General features: G+C 42.0%; 1 protein-coding gene across 2 annotated transcripts in view; it reads left to right on the forward strand.

The window, feature by feature from the left end:
- The window catches only part of LOC133546510 (oocyte zinc finger protein XlCOF22-like), a 42,136-nt gene that overhangs the window by 5,704 nt on the left and 25,427 nt on the right, over positions 1–11,005 (forward strand). Inside the window, exon 3 of one of the 2 annotated variants that reach the window (XM_061892282.1) lies at positions 6,971–8,540. The exons of the other annotated variant lie outside the window; for it this stretch is intronic. Coding sequence (XP_061748266.1) covers positions 6,971–8,400 — 1,430 coding nt within the window. The 3' untranslated portion in view covers positions 8,401–8,540. Of the gene's footprint in view, positions 1–6,970; positions 8,541–11,005 lie in introns of those variants that run through there. 2 annotated transcript variants of the gene reach the window in all.

An 11,005-nucleotide genomic window follows, 5' to 3' on the forward strand; every position in this document is an offset into this window, starting at 1 on the left:
AGCGGAGCCTAGTACCAGAGGGGACCGCAGACAGAGGAGACATAAGCGGTGGGATCAGAAACAGAAACGGAGATGCCGAGCGGGGCTAACAACAAAGCTAAAGGCTAATCCTCACAGAACGCCGCTTCCTTCCATCCTGCTCTCAAATGTCCGCTCACTGGAGAACAAACTGGACTACCTGACGCTGGATTCATATGCAATACACTGCTGCTGGAATTGTAATTTTCCTGAAGGAACTCTCCTGAAGGAATCAATAAAGTACTATCTATCTATCTATCTATTTATCTATCTAGATGAGAGACTGCTGCGCCATATTTCTCACAGAAACGTGGCTGAAACCATTCGTCCCGGGCGAGGCAGTTAGCATCGAGGAGCTAACTATGTTTCGGTCGGATAGGAGCAGCACTCTCACTGGTAAATCCCGAGGCGGTGGTGTTTGTATATACATCAATAACAACTGGTGCAACAACGGGAAGAACGTCTCATGTCACTGCTCTCCCGATGTAGAAATATTAACTATAAAATGCAGGCCATTTTATTTACCTCGGGAATTCAGTGCTATGATCTTCACAACAGTGTACATTCCCCCCAGTGCTCACACCAAAGAAGCTTTGAACGCTTTGTGCTGCTCCATCAATGAACTGCAAACTACACATCCAGAGGAAGTTTTCATCGTCGCAGGGGATTTTAATCAAGTTTACATGAAAACAGTTTTCCCTCATTTCCATCAATATGTGAATTTTGCAACCAGGGATGGAAGCAAGCTGGACTTGGTTTATAGTAATATTAAACAGGCGTATAAAGCTGCACCACGCCCCCACCTGGGCTCCTCAGACCATCTATATGTGATGCTAATTCCTGCATACAAGCCCCTGCTGATCAGAAAGCAAGCTACAGTGAAGCAGGTGAGGACCTGGCCAGAGGGAGCAATGGAAGCATTACAAGACTGCTTCGGAACCACAGACTGGGACATGTTCAAGGCAGCCGTCACCGATAATCATAACACATGTGTGGAGGAGTATGCAAAGTCTGTGTCCGCATACATTCAGAAGTGCATGGAGGATGTCAGTGTGATCAGATTAGGGGCGGCATGGCGTAGTGGGTAGAGCGGCCGTGCCAGAAACCGGGGGGTTGCAGGTTCGCTTCCCACCTATTAACATCCAAATCGCTGCCGTTGTGTCCTTGGGCAGGACACTTCACCCTTGCCCGCGGTGCCGCTCACACTGGTGAATGAATGATGAATGAATGATTGGTGGTGGTAGGAGGGGCCGTAGGCGCAAATTGGCAGCCACGCTTCCGTTGGTCTACCCCAGGGCAGCTACAGATGTAGCTTACCACCACCAGGTGTGAATGAATGATGGCTTCCCACTTCTCTGTGAGCGCTTTGAGTATTTAACAATAGAAAAGCGCGATATAAATCGAATCCATTATTATTATTATTATTATTATTATCAAGAACATCCCCACACGGGCCAACGAGAAACTCTGGATGGATGAACAGTGAGGTACTGCGTGCAATGCTGAAGGCTCGGAACAAGGCGTTTAAGTCTAGCGACATGGTAGCAGTAAAAACAGCCAGAGCTAACCTGAACCGTGCCATTAAGGTTGCAAAGGTGCTCACAGTCAGAAAGTGCAGGACTTCTTCCAGAACCCCACGAACACTCGACAAATGTGGCAGGGCATACAGGTCATCACGGACTATAAAGCTGCCCCCCATCCCTGTGACAACAGTATCAGCTTCCTAAATGACCTAAACAACTACTTTGAAAGGTTTGAGGCACTTAACACCCCTCCGGCGAGAAAATCCATCACTCCGGCGAGAAAAAACACCCCTCGCTCTGATGAGCAGCCGCTCAACTTGGACACAGCGGATGTCCTGAATACCCTGAGGAAAGTGAACCCCCGGACCTGATGACATTCCGGGCCAGGTGCTTCAGGGATGTGCAGACCAGTTGGCGGGGGTTCTCACAGACATCTTCAACATCTCGCAGGGAGGTGGTGAAACATCTGGTTGACTGGTGCAGAACCAACAACCTGGTCCTGAACGTCGACAAGACCAAGGAGATCATCGTTGACTTCAGGAAGCACCGGTCCAGCCACACTTCACTCTTCATCAACGGCACAGCGGTGGAGATGGTAAGCAGCACCAAGTTCCTGGGGGTGCAGATTACTGACAATATAACCTTGTCCCTACACACCGGAGATCTTGTAAAAAGAGCTCAGCAGCGCATGCACTTTTTGCGTCGGATGTAAAGAGCACAGCTCCCTCCCCCCATTCTCAGCACATTCTACAGAGGAACTATAGAGAGCCTGCTGACCAACAGCATCTCTGTCTGGACTGGAGCCTGCAATGGCTCAGACTGGAAGTCTCTCCAGAGAGTGGTGAGGACGACGGAAAAGATTATCAGGTACCTGAGGCAGAGCAACAGCCCCAGAGCATGATTGACCCCCCACCATGCTTAACAGTAGGGATGGTGTTCTTCTCTTTGTAAGCTTCATTTTTTTCTCCTCCACACATAACGTTGATTCATAGGCCCAAAGAGTTCCAGTTTTGTCTCATCACTCCATAGAACAGTTTCCCAAAACATTTGGGGTTTGTCCAGATGATTTTTTGGCATACTGGAGTCAATTTTTCTTGTGCCTGGTAGTCAGAAGTGGGGTGCGCCTGGGAGTTTTGGCACGGAGGCCTTCATCTCGTAGTGCGCGCCTTATTGTCTGGGACGAAACCTGCGTTCCCCCCTCTGCAATGTCCTGTTGTAGTTCCTCAGTTGTTACCCGGGGGTTTTTCACCACTGTACGCACACAGCATCCTCTTTCTACCACGCCCAGGTAGTGTTTCCACTGTGCCTTTAGCTTTAAACTTGCGAATTATGCTCCCAACTGTGTCTCTTGGAATGTGTAATGTCTTTGCTATTTTCTTATATCCATATCCTTTCTTATGAAGAGAAATTACCTCCTCTCTTGACTTCTTTGACCACTCCCTGGACTTCACCATGTTGCAAATACACCATTGACCATCTACAAGAAGCTGAGCGTCAGTCTTTTTCAATCACTTTAATTGTTGCTCGTTATGGTTCTAATCACATCTACAGGTGTGTTCAACACCTGATTGAAAAGACCTTATTCAAATTCTGTTCTTAAGAGTTATGATCTGCAAGGGGTTGAATAATTTTGTCAATGAGATATTAAGAAAAATGTCCTTTTTTGGTATTTTGTAAAATACAGTGTTAAGATTTGAGTTGCATTTGTCTATTTGAAACATCTTTATTTGATATGACTATAAACAAAATACGGAATAAATGTCCAACTAGCTAAAACACCAAAATTGTGTGGCGGTTTAATAATTTGGATCACAACTGTATATCTGCACCTTATTGTTTTTTTTATCCTGCACTACCAAGAGATAATGCAACGAAATTGCGTTCTTATTTGTACTGTAAAGTTCAACTTTGAATGACAATAAAAAGGAAGTCTAAGTCTAAATATCTTATAAAAAATAAAATCATTTTTTTATTTGGATTTAGTTACTTCTCCGCTGTCCATCAATGTCTCAACACCTTTGAGAGATGATTTAATCTAGTTCATTTCTACTAATTAGCTATGTTTTGTTGATATCAAACATCAGAATCAAACATACTTTATTAATCCCTGAGGGGAAATTAAAATGTTCAGCAGAATCCCATTCAAGGTCAGACAAACATTCCAGGGAGACAGAACAGGATCGCTGACGGGTCTGCCAACTTGCGGCGCCCCTTGCAAAAAAGGTGAGATACATACGTGTAAACAAGTGGGGGGAATGTGAGAAAAAATTAAAAATCGGTCTCAGCCTGGGCCCCTGGAGAGGGGGTCCAGACTGAGGCCAAGGGAAAAAAACTACTTATAGCCCTATCATACATCCCTCTTTCATGTGTGTAAGAGGGAAACATCAAAGAAGACAAAGGACATTAAAAGAGCAGAGCTGATGCAACCAGACACTTCTACATACATACATGAATAAAAAGTAAAAGAAACAAATACACTGTGGTGGCTTTTGCGGTGTCCCACACCATTGTCTGTTGGGGTGAAGGGAGCATGGCCAGAGACGAGAGCAGACCCAACAAAGCAACCAAGAGAGCCGACTCCACCCTCGGCCGCCGACCAAGTCTCGGCCAGTGTCCAGTCCGCATGGATGAGTGAGGATATGTCCAAAGAGACCGAGGTGTCCGATACCTGCTCATTCAGCCAAGACACTGTGAAGCTTTTCCGTCCCGGCGCTCAGTGCTAGCTCCGCAGTCCTGTCTCTTCATCTGCATCTCATCCAGTCTCTCCAAACGGATTCTGGTGTGGCAGAGACCCAGCAGCTGGTCTCCATGGCCACAAGGCTCTCGGGAGGCGGATCCAGAAGTCCACAAAAAAGCACTGCAGAAGTCACGAAAGTGCCACCCCTTGTCACACAATCCCAAAGGGTCCGGACCAAAAGGCAAAAAAAAAAAAATATATATATATATATGTATATATATATATATATATATATATATATATATGTATATGTATATGTATATATATATATATATATATATGCATATGCATATGTATATAAACACATGAAAAGAAGATGGAAACACAAAAGGATGACACAAGAGCACAGAGTTCCTGCCAACAGCAGCCACTACAGGGTCGCCATCTTGGGGGGGGGAGGGGGGAATTGCAGCATACAAGCTACAACAACACAGAAATCGTAAAAGTTTCCTAAAGGAAAATGTTCATATTTAAATAAGTAGAGTAAATAAATCATAAACAGGATTTTACAGTTTAAATGCAAATGTTGATGCTCCTCTTAGACACTGTTCTTTGTTCTCTTTCGGGTGTACAAGCAGCTGTCTTGTTTGTATGTAAGTGTTTTACTGCTGTGTTTATTTTTTTCATGAGTTTTTGTATTGCTTCGCTGATGTACCGTATGGTTTTGACATCTTGAAAGTCAACGTGGGGACTGATAAAATCCTCAGAGACATTATCAGAATATATGCAGGACAAAGTGTCATGTGACTGGGTAAATCTGGACTTTTCTTAAGCATTTGTTCGTCTAACTTGTGTATTGAAGAACATTTCCCTGAGCAGCAAGAGCGGACCTCAAGGATGGAGCAGAATCAGTCACAACCCCTTATATTAAAAAGGAAATGGAGGTTCTGCAGTACCCCAAGATTAAAGAGGAAGAGGATTCAAAGCAACCCCACATTAAAGGGAAGGAGGAGCCAGATAGCTCTCACATTAAGGAGAAAAATGAATCACAGCCCTCCCTTACCTTACAGAGAAAGAGGAGTCACAGCTCCACTCACAATAAAGAGGAAGAGTAGGACTCACTGACTTTTTGCTGCGTCAACACAGAAAAAGGTTAAGTGAAATAACTTAGATGTTAACTATCGGTCAATAATGCTTGTCTTTCTCTCAGACAGACAGGGCTTTACTGTCCGTAACACACACACACGCACGCACGCACACATCGCAAAATGAGCTAACGTTACGCTAAAAGCTAATCAGCCTTCACCTCAAGGACTGTGAGCGAGCTGAGCTACCGCCTATACCTCCAGATCGTCAACGGGCTCATAGTGATGTTACAAGTAGTTGACTGGGAGGTGTTTATTATGATATGGGGATCGTCCGCTGCATTATGCTCACCTGCTGAACACCTTTCTGCTAACATGCACCGTCTCTCCTCTCTGCCTGCCTCTGCCATGAGCCCTGATTCCATGCACTCTGAATACGCACTGCTGATTGGCTCTTACCGCTTTGCCTGTAACCAATCAGATGGTTGTGTGGGTGGGACAATGCTGGGGGCTGCAGAGACATAGTGACAGAGACAGAGGCAGTACGAAGCGTACCAGCTTGTTAAGACTTTAGTGTAGCACAAAATGATAATATCAATACGTCTAATGAAGTCAAATACAAATAAGGCAACCAGAGAAGTATCCTACACTTCTCTTTTGTAAAGTAAATGTGAACATGCGATATGGGCATCTACATCAACTATATGATTTGCCTGAGAAGCCGGACAGGACAAAAAAACAAAAAATGTTTTGGTTTTTTTAAGACTTTAGTTTAGGCGGTGGGTAATGTGTTGATGTTGTTAAGGTGGCCTGGCAGTATAGCTCGGTTGGTAGAGCGGCCATGCCAGCAACTTGAGGGTTCCAGGTTCAATCCCAGCTTCTGCCATCTGAGCCATTGTGTCCTTGGGCAAGACACTTCACCCACCTGCTCCCAGTGCCACCCACATTGGTTTAAATGTACACTTCCACGTGATGTAGAACAGTAGTACCACATTTTAAACATACACACACATCTAAAGAATATAAAAATAAATATATTTGGTGGGCCAAACAAAATGACTCGGCGAAACAATGTTTGGTATGGGCCATATGACTTAAAATCTATATCTTAATAACAATATATGTCACGATATATCATTTGGTATATGATTGCTAATAAAAGAATTTCAAAATGGGTTACAAAAGCTCCTAATTTGGCAGCTGACATATGCAGTAACATATTGTGTCATTTCTAATTGTATTAATTTGGCGAAACAATTATTATTAATGTACTTGTTTATTTACTGTTAATATCTGGTTACTTTATTTGAGAAAATAATACTGGAAGTGATGAAATATTTTACTGCATATTTCATCAACTAAATTAGGAGCCTGTGTAGCCTGTTTTAAAACGGTTCTATTAATAATTCTATAAGAAATAATATATGACAGAATCAATTTTAAACCATCAACCGTCTATCCATTGTAGAAAGTCCTGTTGTGCTGGTTTGTTTTTCCTTCCTGTGAATAATGTTGTAAAGAGCAGCGTGTTTGTGCGTCACTGAGATTTCAAGACAGTTCATACGATAACTTGTTTTTCCTAAGTGCATGTAAAAGTACTGAATGCATTGTGTGACTGAGCACAGATGGATGTTTCTAAAACGTGTTTGTCTTCTTGTGGCCTGCAGACGTCTGTGAAGAACATCTTCTCCCTGAGCAACAGAAGTGGAGCTTCAGGATGGAGCCACAGCCCTCCCACATTAAAAAGGAAAAGAAACACCCACTGATCCCCCATTTTAAAGCGGAAGAGGATGACCCACTGACCACTCACATCAAAGAGGAAGAGGAGGACTCATTGACCCCCAATTTTAAAAAGGAAGAGGAGAAGCCACTAATAACCCATTTTAAAGAGGAAGAGGAGGACCTACTGACCCCTTACTTTAAAGAGGAAGAGGAGGACTCATTGACCCCCAATTTTAAAAAGGAAGAGGAGAAGCCACTAATAACCCATTTTAAAGAGGAAGAGGAGGACCTACTGACCCCTCACTTTAAAGAGGAAGAGGAGGACCAAGAGCCGCCGCACATTAAAGAGGAAGAGGAGGAAGAGGGCATCAGTCAGCCTAAATGGTTGGAGGAGTTCCCAGTGACTGGTGTCCCTGTGAAGAGTGAAGATGATGAGGTGAAAGGTGAAAGTGAGGAGAGGGGAGGGGGGGAGCCTCCAAGCAGCAGCTCAACACAACACATGACAACAGAAGCTGATGGAGACCACTGTGGAGGATCACAAGCAGACAAGCTCTTAGCTCCACTATCAGATAGTGAGGACACAACGTCACACTCTCCTGACACTGATGATGAAGACTCTAAAGATGATAAGACATGTCACACTGACAACACTCACTTCACATCTTCTCACTGTCACAAAACTTTTAAATACCATTGTCGTCTAAAATCACACATGAGAACACACACTGGAGAAAAACCTTTCTCTTGTTCAATCTGTGGTAAAGGTTTTACACAAAGTATCAATTTGAAAGTACACATGAGAACACACACTTGTGAAAAACGTTTTTCCTGTTCAACCTGTGGTAAAGGTTTTACACAAAGTCAGAGTTTGAAAATACATATTAGAACACACACTAGAGAAAAACCTTTTTCTTGTTCACTCTGTAGTAAAGGTTTTACACAAAGTATCAATTTGAAGGTACACATGAGAACACACACCAGTGAAAAACCTTTTTCCTGTTCAATCTGTGGTAAAGGTTTTAGAGAAAGTCAACATTTGAAAAGACACATGAGAACACACACTGGTGAAAAACCTTTTTCATGTTCAAACTGCGGTAAACATTTTACTCAGAGGCCAGATTTAAAAGTACACATGAGAACACACACTGGAGAAAAACCTTTTTCATGTTCTATCTGTGGTAAAGGTTTTACAAGAAGTCAACATTTGAAAGTACACATGAGAACACACACTGGAGAAAAACCTTTTTCATGTTCAATCTGCGGTAAAGATTTTACTCGAAGGGAAAATTTCAAAAAGCACATGAGAATACACACTGGAGAAAAACCTTTTCCTGTTCAATCTGCAGTAAATATTTTGCGCAACGGCACTATTTGAAAGAACACGTGAGAACACACACTGGAGAAAAACCTTTTACATGTTCAGTATGTTGTAAAAGTTTTTTACAAAGTCAGCATTTGAAAAGACACACGAGAAGACACCCAGGAGAGAAAGTGTTGAGTTGCAGTGTGTGTGGTGAAAGATTGTCTTCTAAGTAGCAGTGTAAGAAACACAAGTGTGCTGGTGAGAACAGCAGCAGCAAATGAAACTGCAGGATTTGAAATAAACTGTCCAGACTTTAACTTTGACCTTCTAAAAACATCAGCACATAGTTTCTAAGATTTATAGATGAGATATTTTAGATTATTACCTTTTTTCAGTCAAGTACTACACATGACAAGTGTTTTTTAAAGTTGTTCATGATTTATCCCCCTTTTTTAGAATTCCTCAAACATTATCAATTTCAGAAAACATGGGAACGTTTGGAATGTTTGGGAAAAGTTAATTATGTACATCATCCCACAGAGCTTTACTGTACATCCATCCATTTGTTCTACCACTTGTCTCTTTCATTTTATATGTATAGCATTTAATCACATACTTGTCCGCCAAAGGGTGTTGCGTTTTGGAGGAACTCCTTCTGTCAGAGTGCTGTTCACACTTCTTTTACTGCGGAAATCTACTCACAAAAACAATCCAAACAGTAGGAAACAAAAAATGATGGTGCGAAAAAGAGAAGACTAAATGTGCATTTTGGAAAAAATAACAAAAGCTACTTCTATACACAAATAAAGTCAACTTGGTTTGGAGTTACAAGACGTGCACACTACAAAACAACACCAAGATGGATGGCACTGGGAATGGCCAAGGTAGCAAAATACTCAAAGCATGGAATCAACTGGCGTGTAATGGAATCGCCGAGTGCCATCCAGCTGTCAAGGTGCTGCTTAAGTAGCACCAGGGTCAATTGGAAGCAGCTGTGCACGTCCCACAACTCCGCCCACAAAGGCAACACAGGAACTCTAGGAGGAAGGAGAAATGTAAGAACAAGGTCAACTGCACCAAAAGACGAAAACTGACTGTTGGAGCCAAATTTCCTTATTTGCTTATATTGTTTTTATTTTGTTTTCTCTGATTGATAGCTGGCTTCAGTTCATGCTGAATGTCCCTTTCTGCAGATTGCTCCGCCCACTTCCTGTTGAGAACCAGGAAGTGTCGACAGGGATGGGACTGTTGCTATGGTGCGGTTGCCATCATGGTAGCCTCCTTTAATTGTGTTCAGCTGGAAACACTCGGGGGTGATTACATGGAGGACAAACAGTTTTGGAGCGTGTGGTGTGGTGTGTGGTCAGGTCTCACTGCTGTGACAATGTGCCATTCAAGCCAAGGTCAGCATACATAATGTTCTAGAACCTACTTTTCAATTCATTTTGATAGCTTGGAATAAAGGGATTGTCATATCCAAACACATTTCTACAGTACTGGACATTCAATCATCAAACTGGTCAACACAGTATCAGTATCAGTATCAGTATCAGCCCAAAGATAAGTGCTGTACAATGAGAATAAAATGCCTCGTAGCCGATTATACAAATGTGATCAATTCATCTTGATATTGTCCTGCCACAGTGAATAGGTTTCCCTTTTTAAAGGGCAAATTCCTCGCAGGGTCTTTTGTCCTAATGACTGTCTGGATAAAGTGAGGAGAATATAATTCAGGAAAACAATTTATTTTACTAATAAACTAGATTAAGTAACACATTTTTACAGTTAGCTAAATTGGACAGAACACCTGCATCATCTTCTCAACAACACCCACATTCTTACAAACAACATATTTAAGAATGGTGGTGTTAAATACAAAGTGCATTCAGATACAAACAATTATTTTTGATGTTTACTCTATTAAAGGACATATATGTGCACATGTATGCACTGATTAAAAATACAGAACAATAATGCCCACGTTTAGACTTTCTCCATCCAACGCCATCTTGCTTTCTCCTCCTTTCTATTTCCAGCAGACTAGTAGAACATCTTAGGTGTATTGCTGCCCTCCACAGTCTATTAACAAAATGTCTTCCTTCTGTCCTATTGCCCACACTACAGACTTGGACACAAACAGGACAGAAAGTAAAAAGCAGCTTTAAGGAGGTCAAAACAAAATGTATGCATTCTTTCCAACGGCCGCTGGGTGGCAGCAGAGGCTCCATGTATTACCTGAAGAAACATTTGACTTCTGACCTTTCCACATTATTTCTCTCATCTTTACTGCTGGAGTTCAGCTCACTGAGGATGTAAGCTACATTTTGGTATCTTAATTATCTTTAATTATTCATAAACAGGCTTAAAACAAACCATTATTATCATTACTGCCTCATTTCCCCCCACTCTCTACTAATTAAAACTATTCTAGCACAAAAACATTCAGGATGTTCATACAAACAATATTACACATCCCCCAAACTTAACAATTTATTATGGTATTCATATAATATTACATTTAATATACACATGGTCATAACAGTGCTGACAATTTAAATTCCCTGTGGGGATTAATAAAGTATTTCTGATTCTGATCATTACATCACTCTCATAAAGCCTTTAATGCTGAATATGTTTTTTACGATAGCTTAGCTTCACAATGTTGGAATATTGACTG

This window comes from Nerophis ophidion, unplaced genomic scaffold, assembly GCF_033978795.1.
Source record: "Nerophis ophidion isolate RoL-2023_Sa unplaced genomic scaffold, RoL_Noph_v1.0 HiC_scaffold_30, whole genome shotgun sequence".
Classification (NCBI taxonomy): domain Eukaryota; kingdom Metazoa; phylum Chordata; class Actinopteri; order Syngnathiformes; family Syngnathidae; genus Nerophis; species Nerophis ophidion.